This window comes from Palaemon carinicauda, chromosome 27, assembly GCF_036898095.1.
Source record: "Palaemon carinicauda isolate YSFRI2023 chromosome 27, ASM3689809v2, whole genome shotgun sequence".
NCBI lineage: Eukaryota > Metazoa > Arthropoda > Malacostraca > Decapoda > Palaemonidae > Palaemon > Palaemon carinicauda.
Genome location: NC_090751.1, coordinates 24,107,364 through 24,127,964, shown reverse-complemented (window position 1 = coordinate 24,127,964; position 20,601 = coordinate 24,107,364). Strand labels below are relative to the sequence as shown.

General features: G+C 40.0%; 1 protein-coding gene across 1 annotated transcript in view; it reads left to right on the top strand.

Moving 5' to 3' along the window:
* LOC137620600 (SCL-interrupting locus protein-like) overlaps window positions 1-20,601 on the top strand; it is a 52,530-nt gene that overhangs the window by 28,987 nt on the left and 2,942 nt on the right. The window contains exons 6-7 of the mRNA XM_068350862.1: window positions 1,935-2,053; window positions 3,546-3,703. Coding sequence (XP_068206963.1) covers window positions 1,935-2,053; window positions 3,546-3,703 — 277 coding nt within the window. The remainder of the gene's footprint in view (window positions 1-1,934; window positions 2,054-3,545; window positions 3,704-20,601) is intronic.

Below are 20,601 nucleotides of genomic sequence, written 5' to 3'. Positions count from 1 at the left end.
AACATTGTTACTGATGTTAGAATACACTATTTGATATATTTTATTACATCTCATATAGAACTACTGATGTTAGAATACATTATTTGATATATTTTATTACATCTCATATAGAACTACTGATGTTAGAATACATTATTTGATATATTTTATTACATCTCATATAGAACTACTGATGTTAGAATACACTATTTGATAAATCTTATTACTTCTCTTATAGAGTTTTTTCGTTATTTCTTTATTTTGTTGTTGGACTGTAATGCTTTCCCTGTTGGAGCCCTGCTTTTCAAACTAGGCCTGTAGCTTGGCTTGTAATAATAATAGTACTGTAATAATGATATCTACTATCAGAGAAATAGTCTTCGTGCTTTCAATGGATCTGAAGAATTTTGTACTTCCAAGTTCTCATTCATCAGTCCTCTCAGAAGAACCTCTGCTTCTTCCTCAATGGAGCAGTGAACAAGCTCAAGGACTTGTGTTTGTGTTGATCCTTGCAGCAAGAGTATTTTTATTTGGCAATCATATCAGCAAGATCAGAGAAGTAGCGCTCTATATTGGCAAGTTTTCTCGGCTACCTTTCCTCATTGCAGAAGCTTGATTTTCAGGGTAGTCATATGTATCTCCACCAGAGATCCTTGCAGTGGTTTTGGAGGATCAGTGGTCAGCACCCAAAGTTCCCCCGTTTTCTCCTCTTCCAGTGGGATAGGAGGTATGGACTAATCTCAACCGGTGGTGGGTGAAGAAAACCTCACCAGTCATGCAACTGTTCTCAGATGCATTTCAAGCAGAGTGGGGCTTTCACCTAGGTGACCTGGTTGTATTGGATGTGATAAGAAGTATATCTGCACCAATTTTTTTGAGTTACAAACATTCCAGGAACATTCAAGAAAAGACTTGGTATTGTTGATGAACGACTGTCATGTTAGCTTATGTTAACAAGTAAGGAGGTACACTTCCTTTTTGCAAGTCAACGAAGCAGATGCACATCAAGGGAAGCCTACATCCTTCCTGTGCTGAGTCTGAACCAAGTTATATCCTGATCTGTTTGCATTTCTAGCGCAGATTGTGGACTTACAGTATTTTTCAATCTTTCCCAAAAAGCTCCGTATTATTATTATTATTATCATTATTATTATTATTAATCATAATGTTATTGTAATAGCCTTGAACCTTGTCATCCTTGTGGGAAATGTCTATGTTTGTGAGGAGCTTCAAGCAGTCTTGCCCACCCTGAGACCTCAGTCCCCCACAATGTGATGTGACCAGTGTTATCGAGGCTCTTATGTGGGCCCCATAGGAACCTTTTAGAATATCATCAGAGAGACTTCTAACTCAACTCTGTCTTTTTTTCAACCAATAAATTTGGCAAAAAGAGTTGGCGAGATGCACCAAATCTCTTATTTATCCCAGAAGATTGGAAGAAGGACTCTTAGTTAGGTGTCTATATTTGTAACCAAACTCATTACCTGCTGATTCATGACCCAGATTCAAGACCTTCTGCCCTCCCTCACTTACTGGAGCATCAGATGGTAATCAAGAAGAAATGCTTTTGTCCTGTGAGGGGTCACCAGTGCCATTATTTTTAACATGGGAAAGAACCAAGAAAGAGGTGCCAAAGAAAAGTCTTTTTCTGGCTCCATCCCTTTGTTGGGTACAGGGTACAGACTGTATGCTCCTGTAGTATGCAGTGAAGATTTACTCCCATGGAATGGCCTAGGTTTTGGCCTTGAATGCCATGCATCCTTTGTACCAATTATTTTTATTTTCGTGTAACTTGAGTTCTAGTGCTCTCTTATCATTCTGACTAATAAAAATGCTAAAAGTACACCATTTCCTGATATTTGCTATCATGATTTTACATAGTAGTGTTACTCCATATAATTTTTCTTTCTATGTTGTCTATACTCTACAATGCTATGTTTTCTTTTATTTTACAGCAAGAAAATCCTCAACATCGGCAAGACATGCTAGATCCACAAGTAGAGGCCATTAGGCATCAGCTGTCACAATTTGGTGTTAGTTGTATTGATCCTGCCTCCCTTGTTCCTGGCCGTAGGTGAGTTATTTGATGGAGTCTGTAGGTGTTAGATAATTTATTCTCATGTTCTATTGTAATTTTTGAAGAATTCACCCGTCCTGTTTTTTGTGTTAAATATGGTAGAACAATCATGATTGTTTAGATTGTGAATTTTTTTTATCATATATTCTGGTTAGAGTTCCAAGTGATGCTGATTATGTTTAAGGGTCCGTCCTTTTTTATTTTTGAAAGGATATTTTTTGAATTAATGAAAATGAGTAAATTCACACAAAGACATTTATGGCATCCTATCTATCATGGTGACAAGTTGTACTGTAAAATATTAAGAAATAACAAATTAAAAGCAGTATTTGGCCTATAGCTTATTTTTGCATGAATATTTTTTTTTTAAATTAACAAGAATGAGTAAATTCACACAAAGACATCTATGGCTTCCTATCTATCACAGTGACAAGTTGAACAGCAAAATATTAAGAAATAACAGATATAACGAATTAAAAATCGGACCACCTCGTTTCTCTGAAGTCAGGTTGGTATGATGTGGAGATTTGACCTTTGCTATCCTTTTTAGTTAGGAAGTATCCATAGTGAGTGCTAAAATTTGTTGATTTTTAAGTATTTTTACCTCTTATGATACATTTCATGCAATGAGTGCCTTATTTTATCCCCAGGAGTGCAAAAAACAAAAAGCTGTTTCTCTCGGTTTCAGCTTTTAGCCATTCAAATGCTTATAACTTTCGTATTTGAGGGTAAACTTTAAAGATAGATATACTATTCTAAAGAGGAGGAAAAGAGCTGTTTTTTGGGAATAGATTTTTTATAAGTATATGAGTTTAGAGTGTAACTTTTTATTGATGAAAAATGGAAATAATGATAAAAAAATTTTTCTCCTATGATCGAAAAAAATTATCTCAAGATATCTTTTCCTTATTATATACTTTCTTTGTAAGTTTCATAGCAATAGCTCTAGAAATATAGTACCAGAAACAGTTTTATTTTATTTTTTCAATAAAATTAAAAATAATTATTCAATTTGAAATTTTCTCTGAAAGATTACCTCATAGATATATATAAACTTCATAAATTTAATGAAATTTGAATCTGAAATTCATATACTGTATGGCAGTTTATCCCTTAATTTATAATAAAAGAGAGAAATGGAAAGATTTGGTGACCTAATTTATTCATGTTTAAAAGTACAGTAGCTTTATGAGACCAATTGTTTACAGACTTTTAGGGGTTCCCTAATTGATTTGTTCATAAGTGGAGATTTATGGTAGGAAGTTATACAGAAAGTAGTTTACATTGGAGAGAAGTTGGTACAGAAACTCCTTTTAAGTCTAACCCATAAAGGGAATCTGGTGCTAAATGTTGATGATGGGGATGTCTAAATAAAATTTTTCTCGCTAAATATTCTGATAAGCACTTTCATATTGGTTTTGATTTCATTTTTTGTATGAATATGCATAGATTATGTCACTGGAGCCATAACCAGTATTCTCTTTTCTAGGCATATGTCTGACACATTGGGTCTTCCTGGGCTACACAATATGCTGTCGGTGTATCAAAGCACCATTGTGTCTCCGTATCGCTCTGGTCTTAAGGACTCTGTGGTTGCTAAATACATAACGGACATGCAGCTGGCAGCCATTGCATCTAGGTCAACAGGTAAGTTATGTATGATTGTTCTTAGTCAACTTTTGATATTTTAAGCTAGCTAAGAGTGCTATCAGTATTTTGCAGCTAGTTTTTTTGTAGCATTTGATTTTTTAGTATGGCTATTATATACAGTATGTGCATTTCATTTCTGCATATTAGTATTAAATGACCATCACTGAGATGAATATTAATTTCAATTCATCTGTATAAGCTTCACTATCAACTTTTGGTTACTTTTGCTTTCACACTCGTACCCTATCCTCTTGTTTCTGTTACTTTGAGCATTAAATATGTTAAGCATCTCTTTTAGGAGGAGGACATCCTAAGTGTTCTCTAATAGTCTTGTATAACACCATGGCCTCCCTATCATGGGCGTCTACTGTTTTGGATTAGTTTATTATTGCTTGAGGGCACACTAAGGTACACTTTTCTATTGGTCGATTTTTTTCAAATTGTGTTGGATTGGCTTAAAATAATGGGCTAAAGATGCATAGTGGTGTCTCAAGAGGTTACTTTTTCCTTATCTCTTTCTTTATTTTTATCTTTGATCTTGATTTTTAAAACCATAACTACTATCCTTTGTTTTTATAGCCCTGCTCATATTGTTATTGTTGTTAGTTTGCTATTTCTTTTCTTCAGTTTATTCTTTACTCCATTTTTTTTTCTGTACTGCACAGCTTTCCCGAGGGCTTATAGCATTTGGCTTTTCCAATTAAGGATGCAGCTTGGATTGTGAAAACATAATAATGATGATGATTATTAAGTTTACAATTGATGTACTCCTTAGTTTCCAAGATTTTTTTTTTCAATTGACCAAAGGAAACAGTTCAAGGTTTATTTTAGTAGGTGCTAATTGAGCTAAGAGTTTAATCTGCAAATATTATGTTTATGGATATATTTAAAAAAGATAAAAACATCCCTAGTATTAATTACCGTTTTTGTTGGGTCTACTTTAAAATTTTGTTACAACTGTACTTTTCATTAAACACTATATATTTCAAGATAAGCAGCACATATAAGTGCATGTAATTTCAAAACAAGAGTTCATGAATTTAAGGTGTCATACCCTTAACATACTAAACAATTAACTCGACTTGGTCTGTATAATAAACATCTTTAAATGGCACAAACAAAATTAATACAGTATGCTATAATATATATATCAAACAATAAAGACCATACAAACAATAAAACAGCCATACCTTGAATCTTCATCGTAAACTTAATACTGACTTTCATCCTTATAATCCTCCATGTTTATGTGAAGTGATGGTTCAGGGCTTGGCTGATACTCTTGTATAGATGCCATGACAACTTCTCTCATCGTAAACGAGATCTCTTTTCTTTCACTGCCAGATTTTCTTAATTCTGAAACTCTTTGGCGTCTGCTATTTTGGAAACATTCCTTAACAGCCTGTGATTCTTCATCATTGGTCAATGAAGGCGCTATGCAATGTAATAGTAGAGATAAATTGATCCGATGTATCTGAGAATCTATGTTGGTTTCTTCTACAGTATGGTTGGGAAAGTGATTTATATATATATATATATATATATATATATATATATATATATATATATATATATATATATATATATATATATATATATATATATATATATATATATATATATATATATACAGTAGGGTCCCGAATTATGCGAGAATTTGGTCGATTAATGACCTCGTGTAAATGGAAAATCGCGAATTTCGAAACACAACTAACAGAAATAATTCCATTGTGGCCATGGCAACCAGCAATTTGCCTATTCAAATGTGTTTACTACCCATTTCCAATACTTTCTTTGTACTATACTGTATTTCTTTATAATATCAAATTGTTTTTGTAAATAAATAAATATTTAATATACTTTAAAGTTCTAATAACTTGAAAAATGGTTAAAATTATAACCAGGATAGGTGTAAACACCATATATTTCCCGTTACAACACAACCCAAAATACAGACAAATTTTAATGTTTGTCATATCTATTGTATAATACAACTGGTGAATAGCAAAACCATCACTCTATAGACTAGCTTGTTGTATGATTGAAAATCCAGAATTATCAAAATAAAGGCGATTTTATATCATGCGTTTCCTAAACACGCTAAAAAGTAGAATAGAAAACGACAACCAATGTTTTGTTTACGTTTAACTCTGATCACAACGAACGCATTTATACATCTGTGTTTTTGAATTGACAGCAATTTTACCAAGTATAGATTATATGTTGAATTTGTTATTACCAATGTTCTAATTATTTTTTATTAGAACTTTCAAATAAATGAAATGAATGCCATTTATGAAATGTTTTTCTTTATGATGCCGCCTGAAACGGAAACCTTCCATTTGTTTACGCTCCATCTTCGATCATAATAAACAAACGAATGCATTAAACACACATGATCTAAGTCATAACTAATGATATTACAAACATTTAGTAAACATTATGTTATTACAAATATTTTACTTACCGTATCCATATAAATTCCTAAATTCGTAGCAAAGCTGGAAATTTTTTTTTCCTTATGCGTTTAATCCACAATAGCAAACTGCCGCTAATGACAGAGTGATAACTTACGATAATTCTAAACTGTTACGAAAGATAATTGTCCTTTCCATATCCAAAATACTTTTCCTAACTTCAGTTATAAGTCAACTTGTACCCACCTCAATTATGGATCCATATGCAAAAAAGGTAAAGAAGAAAGTACTAGGCCTATTTTTAAAGTCACCGAACAATTAGGTTACCGCTATAACGTTCGATGAGAGAGAGAGAGAGAGAGAGAGAGAGAGAGAGAGAGAGAGAGAGAGAGAGAGAGAGAGAGAGAGAGAGAGAGAGAGAGAGAGAGAGGGGGGGGGGATGGTTTTAAAGTACTAAACAATAAATATGATAGGTTATAACACATTGGTGTTTATGTAATATTAACTGTATAGATGGTTTGAATAAGTTAAGAAATGGTGTAAACAATTCTTTGTTATTGTATTCGCGCGGAAGCTAGACATCAGCTGATGTGATCACAGCCAAAAGTAAAACAAAAATAAGTTAGCAATACTCGATTTTTAAAACACACCCGAAATTTTACAACATAAGTACATGTTTTATTATAGCGCAATTGACATTTAAAGAGTAAAAATTTTCTGGAATAGAATGGTGTTTCCTAAAAAATAGTGGTTTGCTGACGAAATCGGTTACCGTATTTTAAGCTATGATTGAAATGGATGTATACACGGTATAATTTTTTCGTTTTGTATTTAATTGACACTTCAAGAAAACCGATTTTGGTTTCTTCATCTATTTGTAAGTATTGTATAACGAGAGAGAGAGAGAGAGAGAGAGAGAGAGAGAGAGAGAGAGAGAGAGAGAGAGAGAGAGAGAGAGAGAGAGAGATTATGACGCAGAAGGTTACAGACCTAGAACAGGGGAGGATGAAGGTGGGGGGAGTGATGTGATAGGCTGGGTGGACTCGCAGGGGAGACGGTAGGAGACGGGGAAAGGGGGTATTTGGTTGCCAGTGGCTAAAAATAGATTCTGAAAGACGGTAAAGGGAAAAACGAATCCCATCGAATAAACAGAATAAGGAAAGGGAATAAGATTCAGAGGAATAATAGATATAATGGAATGAAAATGACTAGATGGTGTTAGTTGTGATAAGAATAATTTAGATATTTGAAATAAGAGTGTCTGAGGAGGTATAGAAGGAATTCGTGATAAATATAGAGGAATATCAAAGGATACAGTTAGTTTTCATTAAAGGGTTTGTTATCGTTTATCGGCAGTGAATAGCCTAAACTTCGGTAACGAGTCGTCAATATTTTGTCATATTTTAAACAGTAGGCTATACATTTGATTTGCAAACATTGGTTTTGTAGAGTAGACGGTAAAATAAAATCTAGAGAGAGAGAGAGAGAGAGAGAGAGAGAGAGAGAGAGAGAGAGAGAGAGAGAGATTTCTGCCATCAAATCTCTCTCTCTCTCTCTCTCTCTCTCTCTCTCTCTCTCTCTAGATTTTATTTTACCGTCTACTCTACAAAACCAATGTTTGCAAATCAAATGTATAGCCTACTGTTTAAAATATGACAAAATATTGACGACTCGTTACCGAAGTTTAGGCTATTCACTGCCGATAAACGAACCCAGTCTACTCGTGAAAACCTTGAACGCCCAGAGGGAAAAATAAGGCTTTTAAATATACTGTACTAAACAAAAATAATGCTTTAATATACCATCATTAACACTACCATTACAATTATCGTAAGGTTGGAGAAAGATAAAGATTGCCGAGAACGTAACCACATTTTTGGGCTCAAGCCATGGCGTCCTGATGGAAGGTTCCTGTTTGGTAGCTTCCTTGGGTATAAGACTACTAAGATATTCCCAGAGAATTTAACCACAGGTTATCACAGAATTCTAACTTCTGGAGCGAGTATCTCAAAGGTTTCCCTTTAAGACATCGTAATACAACAGGGGACACGCATGTCTGGTCGTGCCACATAGCTATCTCCACCCCGAACAGAGTTAACGCTTCGGTGTGTAAGGGCTGAGAATAGCTGGGAGCCGTTCCACAGCTAATCTCACTCGTGGCTACTACTGATACTCGAGACGTAAACAAACGGACGCCATTGCTCTAATGACGTCACGCGCGTCTTTATCCTTTGTTTAGTAGCTGCCCTACTGAGACGGATTTTCCCTTGTGTGAACTTTATCGTTTTGCATCTTCGCTATGTCGTTACCTTCAGCCTCGCCTTCTTCTGGAAAGTTGAGTACAAGGTTCCAGTATTGTTTAATTAAGCTCTGGCCGTAAAGTAAATATTATTTTGCGAAATAATTGATGTTTTGTGGCAGAGCTGTGCCTCTACCGGACCGCCATTTTATGGCGTCGTTGTTGTTTTGCATGTCTTATTTAGTTAGCCACAACAACGCTTCCGGCCTTATATACTAATCGAATACATTAGTTTATTTAGTCTTCATAGCTAGGAACTTTTATATCGTGTTTAGACGCTTTTTATCGGTCATCGTTTGACCTCATACCAGTCGGCTACTATAGCCCCCAGGCCAGGAGCCTATATACAAGTGTTCATGCATGATTTATCAGTGATCCTAGACTAAGTTATGAAGATAGTGGCATTATTATTTTACAATACTTTTGACTAGTGATGCAAATGTTTTCGCCTTCAGGGACCATATAGGGGATAGGCTAGTCAGTGATTCTTACTAGCCTAACCTAACCTTAGGACCCCTATATGCTTCCTTCATCCCCTGCCTTGGCATTCCCTCTAATTAGCCTTGATCCCTTTTCTGAGTAAAGGGATTCATTGTCTAATAGAGTATTATATCGCCTCTCAGTCCTCCCTAAAGGAATGAACCCCCTTTAGGATTGCGTCTGAGAGTGAGGTTAGGCTAGCCTACCTCTATGGCTAGGATAGTCTGCGACTTTCCTGCGATAGCGATACGTCTTCTTCCTTGCCTAGTTCAGGACTTTTAGCCCTGATCTAGGTCGGGTTAGGAAGGTTTCTCTGTTCCATGCTGAAACTGTACTCTTGCACCGTTTTAGCCGATCAGCCTAATCTTAGGTTAGGGAGTGTCCTCCCTTCCCTTTGTGGCCGCTCTGGTACAGAAACCCTTCCTGGGAAGACCCCTCTCTTCTCCCTCCCCACCTATCTCTTGTATAGCCTAGCCTATGCTTAGGTTAGTTTATACTCATCTGTCCCCTGTCCTACAACTCCTCCTTAGGGTGGATGAGTAGGGCTACCCGAGCTTCCTTGTGCAGTCCGCTCTGGTACATATACCTTCATAGTGTCCTATAAGGTTAGTTCCTAGTGTAGCTCTGCATAAGGGAGTCTCCCCCCCCCCCCATCTTGGGTGTTCCCTAGTCCTCCCTTGGGCTACCTGCTCCCGGTCCCTAGTGACCCCTGCATATGGATGATAGAGCCTGTCTCTATCATGGGTACACCCCCTCAGGGAGGGGGAGGGATGTCTGGAACCCTGAAGGTACTTCCTGCATCCTTCCCCCCCTCCCCCTGTCTCTCTATCTATCCGGGTGCCGGTCTCTTGCCGCCTCTTATGCCGGCAATACCTGCCTCTTGGTGACTTCCCTACCCTTGCCGCCAGCCCCCCGTGTTCCGAGGGACTGCCGGCTGCCGCCGGCTACTACCGGCGGCTCTCCTACTCCTATCTAATCGTCCGCTTGCCGGTCGATCTCCGGAGTGCCGGCATATACTGCCGGCAACCCGATACTACCTGTACCATCCTTACCCCAGTCACCAATCCGGCATCCTCCGGCTGCCGGAGCCGCCGCTCCCTGCCGGCGTGCCGCCGTTGTGCCGGCGGGCGCCATCCTGGTATCTAACTGACTTTTGAAAATTGTCTGTTCTAATGCCAGAATCTATGCTGGAGCGAGCTCCGGCGTGCCGGCGGCTTGCCGGATACCCCGGAGGCGTCAAGAATACTTGCACCCCCTCTCTGTAGCTATCATAAGACTAAGATAGCCCTACCTGGCAAATAGATAAGCTGCTTTGCTTCTAAGATCAGTACCTAGTACTGCTCTATTAGTGATCATGCTGTCTCTTTGCATTCTTCTATTTCCAGCATGCTATGTGCATCTTAGCACGGCTGGTTGCCAGAAGCAGTTACCCTTAATGAGACCTTCTGGCTCTTATCTGGGAACCGAATGAATTCGATCCCAACCTTGTCCTTGGCTTTCCATGGAGTTCCAATATAATGGGAATCCTAGGAAACTATATCCAATGATCTCGGTCATTTGGATTATCCCAGGACCAAGCCTATGGTAACCAGCCGGGCGAGATGCATGGAGCGTGTTCTCCTTTACTGTTTCACTCTCTATGCATCACACCTTCTATAAGTTAAAATTAATGATTAATATTAACTTAATTTAAGAGCCATTCCTATGACTCCCCCATACTCATTTTCTCTTTCTTCCACAGGAGGAGCAGATGAAGTGCGATTTCGCATACTGTGCCGTGAAACGCTCCCAGTTTTACGGACATACGGCGTGCAGGACTCACGCCCCTTGCTCAGACAAGAAAGGGGATTGGAAGTTCTGGAATCCACTGGAATGTACGGTCTGCCAGGCCTACCTAGTTGAGGCCTTCCATAACCCTCCCTCAGCGGAGGTTAGAGACATTGCTCGTGAGAAACTGCGCAAGTGGGTGCGTGGTTTTCAGAGGAATGCCACTGGACCGTACCTGGCCACCGAAGAACTGAGGTCCCTGCTGTTCCCTAAGGCCTCCCCTGATTCAGTGGTTCCAAAGGAAGCAATCCCCACTGTCCAAATTACGGTGGAACCTGATGTGGTCATGGCTCAGTCCATGCACGAGTGTCGCCTAGATTCCGAAGAGGATGAACAGATCTCTGACGTCTCGGAAGACACGGAGAAGACGCTTATGGCTCAAGGAGCCGAAGAGGACGAAGACAAGGTGGAATACACCGAGTCGGAGATTGGAGCTACTCCCTCGTCCATCCCTCCGCCTACTCCTACACCGACGGATGTGTCCATTCCGTCTACCTCCTCGACCCCGGATCCTTCTTCTTCTACACAAGAACTGATCCGACTGATTAGAGCTGTCATGGACGACAGACTGAAGGAGAACCAGGAGTCCATCAGGTCTATGATTGGATCCAGAGAACCGAAGAAGATCTCGGTTAAGGATCTCCCAGCTTGCTCTCATGCCAACCCGTGGAGGTATGCAGAGCATATGGTTATTGCGACCGGCAGGATCTTTGTTAGTGACAAAATCGGCACGGTCCCGTTGGAAGATGTGGAATTCTTCCCAAGCTTCGAGGCCTACCCGGACTGTTACGTCCGGCTTCGTTCTGAACCTGCCTCGAAGGAGGAGACCGAACCTAAGGAAGAGATAGTGTTCGATCTCGCAAAGGCCCAGGCTATGCTAGCCTCCGCATTTAAGAGCAGGGGCTTTACCTGCTCTAAGCTTCCTGCCTTGAGCAAGAAGCATCCTACTTATGTCGCTCCCGACACTGCGATTCTTCCATTTTTGGAAAAGGCCTTGGCTGCATGCCTTAAAGCGGCGGAAGAAGGGAAACCCTGCCCTGCACTGGAGGAGTGCAGACCCTTCTCCATCGTTACGCCCCCTGACACTAGACAATGGAAAGATGTCCAACATACTTTCGTTGTGGGTAGGCTTGATCCTGACGTTGCCGGACGTCAGTTTAATGAAGACCTCCCTAAGCTCAATGATCACCTCCTTCGCCGGGAACAAGACACGAAGGAGAGGCTTGCAGCGTCTCTTTCTCATCAAGTCCAACTTGAAGTTATGGCCTGTGACACAGCAGTACCCGATCACTACATGGTACTGGCCAAATCCCACTTACTCACGGTAATGAAGGACTTGTACCATTTCATAAAGGCTCGTAGAGCCTGTCGTGAATTCGTGTTTGTCGGTGCCACCGTGAAACACGAACCCCGGAGGCTGATTTCCTCCAACATCTGGGGAAAGCACCTGTTTCCTTCGGACCTTGTCAAGGAAATAACGGACAGAGCCGCCACGGAGAATAGGAACCTTCTCCACAAGTGGGGCATGTCCAGGAAAAGGAAAACCTCTCAGGACGATGGACCTCAGCCTAAGAGGAAACCTCAGAAACCGAAACCCCAGCAACGTCAACAAAGACGTCAGTTTCCGGGACCCGCTACCTCCCAAGTGGTTGCCCAACCACAACAGACCTTTCAATTGGTCCCCCAACCGGTGTTGTCACAGTCACCGGTCTTCACCCCTGCCTTTGAGCAGCCATCCACTACCTTTCATGCCAGAGGTAGAGGCTCGTCCAGGGGTGCAAGCAGAGACGCCTCTCGTCGTCCCTCCAGAGGTAGAGGAGGAAAGGGAGCTAGCGGCCGAGGCAACAAGTCCTCGGGACACCAGAAGCAATGAAGTGCTTCCGGTGGGAGGAAGACTCCGCCAATTCCAGGATCGTTGGACCTTCGATCCTTGGGCACACAGCATCATCAAGAACGGTCTAGGCTGGAGTTGGGTGCAACCACCCCCAATCTTCCAGCGGTTCTTCCAACAATCGACCCCCATTCTGGAAGAATATGTTCTAGACCTCTTGAACAAGAAGGTGATAAGGAAGGTAAAGTCCACCAGGTTCCAAGGGAGACTGTTTTGCGTTCCCAAGAAGGACTCAGACAAGCTCAGAGTCATTCTGGACTTATCCCCCCTCAACAAGTTCATAGAGAACAACAAATTCAAGATGCTGACGCTTCAACAAATAAGGACCCTTCTGCCTCAAGGTTCCTACACGGTCTCTATAGACCTGGCGGATGCCTATTGGCACATTCCAATGAACCATCACGCTTCCTCCTACCTAGGATTTCGACTCCAAAGGAAAAGCTACGCCTTCCGGGCCATGCCATTCGGCCTCAATGTGGCCCCTCGGATCTTCACGAAGCTGGCAGACGCCATAGTACAACAGCTCCGCCTAAGAAACGTCCAGGTGATGGCCTACCTCGACGACTGGCTAGTCTGGGCTCCATCGCCCGAAGAGTGTACAAAGTCTTGCGACAAAGTTACCCAGTACCTAGAACACCTGGGATTCAAGATCAACGAGAAGAAATCTCGCCTCTCTCCGGCTCAGAAGTTTCAGTGGCTGGGAATCCACTGGAATCTTCAGTCACACCGCCTTTCCATCCCCCAGAAGAAAAGGAAGGAAATAGCAGGGTCTGTCAAGCGACTACTGAAATCCAAACGCATTTCAAGACGACAGCAGGAACGAGTTCTAGGCTCTCTACAATTCGCCTCAGTGACAAACCCAGTGCTTCGTGCACAGCTAAAGGATGCCGCGGGAGTCTGGAGACGATCGGCATCCATCGCTCGAAGAGACCTCAAGAGACGGCTTCCAAACAGACTTCGACGCCTCCTAAAGCCGTGGTCGGAAGCAATGGCCCTGAAAAGGTCCATTCCTCTCCAACACCCTCCTCCTTCACTCAACATCCACACGGATGCCTCACTGGAGGGCTGGGGAGGTCACTCCCACCTGAAACAAGCTCAAGGGACCTGGTCTCCACTATTCAAGACGTTCCACATAAACATCTTGGAGGCCATGGCGGTCCTTCTTACTCTGAAGAAGCTATCCCCGCCGCCCTCGATCCACATCCGTCTAACCCTAGACAACTCGGTGGTAGTTCGTTGTCTCAATCGCCAAGGCTCAAGATCGCCCCAGATAAATCAGGTGCTTCTCCCAATCTTCCGTCTGGCGGAGAAGAAGAAGTGGCACCTGTCTGCAGTTCACCTACAAGGATTCCGCAACGTGACAGCGGATGCTCTATCTCGGACAAACCCGATAGAGTCGGAATGGTCTCTAGACGCAAGATCATTCTCCTTCATCTCTCATCAAGTCCCAGAACTTCAGATAGATCTCTTTGCAACGAGCGACAACAATCAACTTCCTCTGTACGTAGCCCCGTACGAGGACCCCAAGGCAGAAGCGGTGGACGCCATGTCACTGGACTGGAACAGATGGTCCAAGATATACCTGTTCCCTCCCACCAACCTTCTGTTGAAAGTCCTCTCCAAACTGAGAACCTTCAAAGGGACAGCGGCCCTAGTGGCTCCCAAGTGGCCCCGGAGCAACTGGTACCCCCTGGTCCTGGAGCTGCAGCCCAAGCTGATCCCTCTCCCGGGCCCAGTTCTCTCTCAACAAGTACAGAAGTCGACTGTCTTCGCTTCATCATCGAAAATCAAGGACCTTCATCTCATGATTTTCTCTCCCTTGCCGCAAAGAAGAGGTTTGGGATCTCGAAGAAAAGTCTAGACTTCCTAGAGGAATACAAGACCGAATCCACGAGACGGCAATATGAATCATCCTGGAGGAAATGGGTCTCCTTTGTTAAAGCAAAAAATCCTAAAGAAATCACCATTGATTTCTGTATGTCCTTCTTCATTCACCTTCATGGACAAGGATTAGCAGCCAATACGATTTCGACCTGCAAATCGGCTTTGACTAGACCAATTCTATACGCTTTCCAAATTGATCTGTCCAGCGACATCTTTAACAAACTGCCGAAAGCATGTGCTCGCCTACGCCCAGCACCCCCTCCGAAACCGATCTCCTGGTCACTAGACAAGGTGCTCCATTTCGCCTCCAACTTGGACAACGATTCATGCCCCCTCAAGGATCTGACTCAGAAAGTTATATTTTTATTTGCTCTCGCCTCGGGAGCTCGAGTCAGCGAAATAGTGGCATTATCAAGAGAAGAGGGACACATCCTGTTTGCTGATTCAGGAGAAGTGACCCTCTCCCCTGATCCGACGTTTCTCGCCAAAAATGAATTACCCACCAAAAGATGGGGCCCTTGGAGAATATGCCCCCTGAAGGAGGATGTCTCTCTATGTCCAGTAGAGAGCCTCAAGGTCTATCTTCGCAGAACTTCAAACTTTGGTGGAGGCCAACTCTTCAAAGGAGAAACATCGGGCAGCGACCTGTCACTGAAACAATTAAGAGCGAAAATCACCTACTTCATTCGCAGAGCGGATCCGAACAGTACACCCGCTGGTCATGATCCTAGAAAAGTGGCATCTTCTCTGAACTTCTTTCAGAGCATGGACTTTGAGAGCCTTAAAAACTTTACGGGCTGGAAGTCCTCGCGAGTTTTCTTTAAACATTATGCGAAACAAGTGCACGAAATCAAACATTTTGTGGTAGCCGCAGGTAGTGTTATGAAACCTGCACCTAACTCTGCGTAGAACAGTGAGTTACTTGGGACTCTAACTCTTCGGGTGCCTATGTTGACCCTCGAGCGATTCATAGTGATGTCTAAAAACACTTAGTGCTTTTATAACTGTTCTTATCCCAGGTGAAATGTCATAGTGTTACACAAGTGCCGCATGCCTTGAGCATGATGTGTTATTTAAAGACTTGCGTTCCTCGAGAACGAGTACCTACTAATCCTGAAATTCCCTTTCAGATTCAAGAGCAAGCCTTTATTTCTATGTACATTATTATTACTGTAAATGAACTTTACTTTTGCTGTAAATTATTTAATTTCTGCATTGTGAAATAAAATTTCTATTTTATTACTTATGCGTCTCTTTCAGCTCCTACTTACTATGAAATACATACTGTCATAGTTTTATTTACTCCTCCTTTCTTATGGTCATGAAGAATTTAAGATGTCCATTCCTAAATTATATTCACCTTGCCTCAGTAAGGTTCCTACACGAATACTTACTTCTGATAATCAGGAGATGAACTCTACGCACAGTGCCCAACCACCACTGGCCTACTTCAGAATGTTCCTATACAAATATCAAACATTCTGCTTCATCTCTAAGCTCTTAAAAAGTTCTTCTGTCAAGATGAATAGCCCTTCAATACCACTTTGACGTCGGCATAGCCCATGGGAACTTCCTACCAATGGGGGGCAGGATATTTCGTTCCTATGGTTCTTACCTAAGATTACTTTGCTGTTTTGTCAATGCCTAGGCACTTAACTCTGGGGGAAAATCTACCACGATACATTGATTCTCTGGTACTCTTCCATCAGGACGCCATGGCTTGAGCCCAAAAAACGGATTTTGAGCGAAGCGAAAAATCTATTTTTGGGTGAGATAGCCATGGCGTCCTGATGGACCCTCCCTACTACTTCGTTCAGTTTGCTCCCACCCTACACAATTGTATCATGGTGATGGGCAGCAACTGGCGCCAGGATAAAGACGCGCGTGACGTCATTAGAGCAATGGCGTCCGTTTGTTTACGTCTCGAGTATCAGTAGTAGCCACGAGTGAGATTAGCTGTGGAACGGCTCCCAGCTATTCTCAGCCCTTACACACCGAAGCGTTAACTCTGTTCGGGGTGGAGATAGCTATGTGGCACGACCAGACATGCGTGTCCCCTGTTGTATTACGATGTCTTAAAGGGAAACCTTTGAGATACTCGCTCCAGAAGTTAGAATTCTGTGATAACCTGTGGTTAAATTCTCTGGGAATATCTTAGTAGTCTTATACCCAAGGAAGCTACCAAACAGGAACCTTCCATCAGGACGCCATGGCTATCTCACCCAAAAATAGATTTTTCGCTTCGCTCAAAATCCGTTTTCTGTTTACATTTTGTCAGCTGGACTCGCACAGTTAACAGTTGATTTCATTGTTGATGTGGAATTTTATCCTTAAATAGGCTATTCATTATGAAATTATGTTAATGAAATGTAATGTTAATATTGTTTTGTAACATTTATTATAAATCACCGTATTTAGGGCTACCAATATACTTAAAAAGACTATAGATTTGATACATTTTGTAGTGCTTGACTCGCGAACTTTGAACAGCCTCGTGGATACAGAAAATTTATTTTTGAAAAATAGCGATCGTGGAAAAGGGGAATCGTGTAATTCGAACACGCTTAATTCGGGACCCTACTGTATATATATATATATATATATATATATATATATATATATATATATATATATATATATATATATATATATATACATACATATACATATGTATATATATATATATATATATATATATATATATATATATATATATATATACATATATATATATATATATATATATATATATATATATATATATATATATATATATATATATATATATATATATATGTATATATATATATATATATATATATATATATATATATATATATATATATATATATATATATATATATATATATATATATATATATATATATATATATATATATATATACATGCATATATATATATATATATATATATATATATATATATATATATATATATATATATATATATATATATATATATATATATATATATATATAATTTCGATTTTGTGCCTTCGGGATTGACAGACATATAACTACTCGGTTTCCCACAGTTCATTGGGGGGTAGGGGGGAAGTAGTCATACCCTCGTGGGAGGGTTGAATCTGTGTGCAAATTTATCTTAATATTTAGCTGTTATTTCTTACTGGTTGCATATAGTACTTGAAATACTACTGCCAGAGAGAGAGATAAGGTCTTTTCACTGGACAGATAATACTACATTGGATCCTTCTCTCTGGTTACGGTTAACTTTCGCTTTGCCCCCCCCCCCCCACGCGGAATAATCTAGTCTATTCTTTCTTCATTCTCCTCTGTCTTCATACACCTGACAACATTGAGATTACCAAACAATTCTTCTTCACTCAAGGGGTTTAACTAGTGCAAGGTAATTGTTCAGTGGCTACTTTCCTCTGGGTAAGGGTAGAAGAGACTCTTTAGCTATGGTAAGCAGCTCTTCTAGGAGACAGACACTCCAAAATCAAACCATTGTTCTCTAGTCTTGGGTAGTGCCATAGCCTTTGTACCATGGTCTTTCACTGTCTTGGGTTAGAGTTCTCTTGCTTGAGGGTACACTCGGACACACTATTCTATCTTATTTCTCTTCCTCTTATTTCGTGAAAGTTTACATCGTTTATATAGGAGATATTTATTTTAATGTCGTTATTCTTCATAAAATATTTTATTTTTCCTTGTTTTCTTTCCTAACTGAGCTATTTTCCCTGTTGGAGCCCCTGGGTAAAGAATTTTTTTTAATGAAGTCCAAGTTCCTGGGCAGTTATGGTAGTTTTGATAAGTTACCTCTTTCGACATCTTATTCTGGCTCAGTGTTAGCCTAAATTCATCTTTATCTGTCATTTTCAGCTAGTGTGTCATTGTCTTTTAGAATTCTGTGAAGAAGGCTGAGTGATATCAATCACTTAGTGTTGATGATGTTATCTTGTGATGTTGTTTTCTAGTCTTTAGTAACATTTGTAGATGATTGTCTTCAATAGGAAGTTTCACAATTTCTCAAATACCTTTAAAGCCAATAGGAATCATATATAGCACTCTATCTTTACATTTTGTATTTATCGTTTGGGATTATCATTAATGATTTTCATTAAGAGTTATGGTACGCATATATTTGACAGTCATTCTTCAGCTTGCGACATCCCTTTTACCTGCCCTAGGCATCAGGTTAGTTCTAATTGTTACATTCTCATTTCATATTGCTCAGTATGATTTGAATCACCAAACTTTTAAGGTGAATATTGAATGCCTACATTTTTGTGATAGCTTTATTGGAGATAACCGTTTCTAGAGATTGGCTATACAGTACGGTATTGGAAACCCTGGCAATGAATTGGTAGCAGAATTTCAGTCCTATATTCCTTACACTTTAACTTTTATTATCTAGTGCCTCATATTCTACAATTAGATAGCTGGAATGTTATATATATTATATTGTACAGTGGTACCTCGGTCTATGAGTTTACCAGTAATTCGTTCTTGGAGTGAGCTCGCAACCCAAAATGCTCGTAAACCAAAACAATTTTCCATCATAAGAAATACAGAAAATTCACTTGTTGCATTACACACATCCATGAATACATACATACACTTAATACAATAATAGACTTGCACTGTACCATTGAGGAGAGTCGTGGCTGTCGTAAAGGAGTGAGATTAGGAGGTGGAGGTGATTACTGCTTGGAGAGAGGGAGAAGGGGGAGGAGGAGGGTTGTGGTGGATGGTTAGTGCTTGGAGGGAGAATTTCCCTTCATGATAACTGCTGGTAAAATATCAGATCTCTCTCTTGAATGGCATCACTATCTCTAACTGAACCACTTAATTTACTCTGTCGTCTTTTTTTTTTTCCACGAAGTTGTAGAACTTTGATGGTGTTTGGTAGCTAATTGTTTAGTGTCTTTATTTTTATTTTCATACGATTCTGTGTATTTGATTATATCTTGTGATTACATTCCCAATTGCTCTGCTGACATCCTTTAGATTTTTTGAAGTGTCTATCATAGGATTATAGCATAATCTTTCTACTAGGGATTCAATAACAAGTTTGGTTGTTTATGTTATCTGATTAAAGGTCCAAGACATGACAGCTGATGACTGTTGTATGATTGGAAGGGCTAGATATTTATATCTTTCCAAGTACAGCAATGATCCTGTTGGTATAATTCAAGGATGGCTCTTTTAACATTCAGAGTTGCTGTATCCAAGCGTTCAGATCTAACGATGGAAGAGTTCTTGACCATATCTCAGAAGCAAAAGGATGTTTTAAGGTCTGAGCAGTTGTTGGTCTTTCCATGATTAGAAAGTCAGTCAACATTCTATATATCAGTTTCAAAATTATAATAAGACTCTACATATGAACGAGATATTTCAAAGATTATATTTGTAAATTACAAGTCCAGCATGCTTAATTTAGGCATCAAATGCTTAACCACATTCTCCTACTCCAGTTTTTCAGTTAGATGGTCTTGGTAGCACCCCATATTTGTATCAAGAATTCTTGCAGCTTGTTCCATATTATAGAAAACTGAATAGAACAAGATGAATAACATAGTTCCTAGGTGGAGGGGAGGTGATGCATACAAGCCACTTACAAAACCAAAATTTACATCTCACAAATGAATTCAATATATGTAACTTATTTAAGCCAATGCCTAAACAAATAGAATATTGAAAATACAAAGAACCTTACCATAAGATTAATTTCCTATTTCCTTTCAAATTACTGATCAAGAATCACTAAGCATTAGCTACGATTTGATAGTGGAAACCAAAGAAATATTTGGGGACCTTGAGATAATATAATTCAACGGATTTAAATATTTGAAGGTCGCTTATGAGTGGCAGAATCAAGGGACAGTGACAATGCCCTAGAGACTGACTGTATATACATATGATCAGCATCCAAGCCCCCTCTCTATTAAGATACTGTAGGACCAGGGAGGGCCAGGATTACAAACATTATAAGAAACCATCGAGCTTGAGTTGGTCTTGAACCCCTGTCCAGCAGATTGACAGTTATGGTTACGGTTCATTTTTCCTTTGCCTACACATACACTGAATAGTCTTGCCTATTCTTTACATATTCT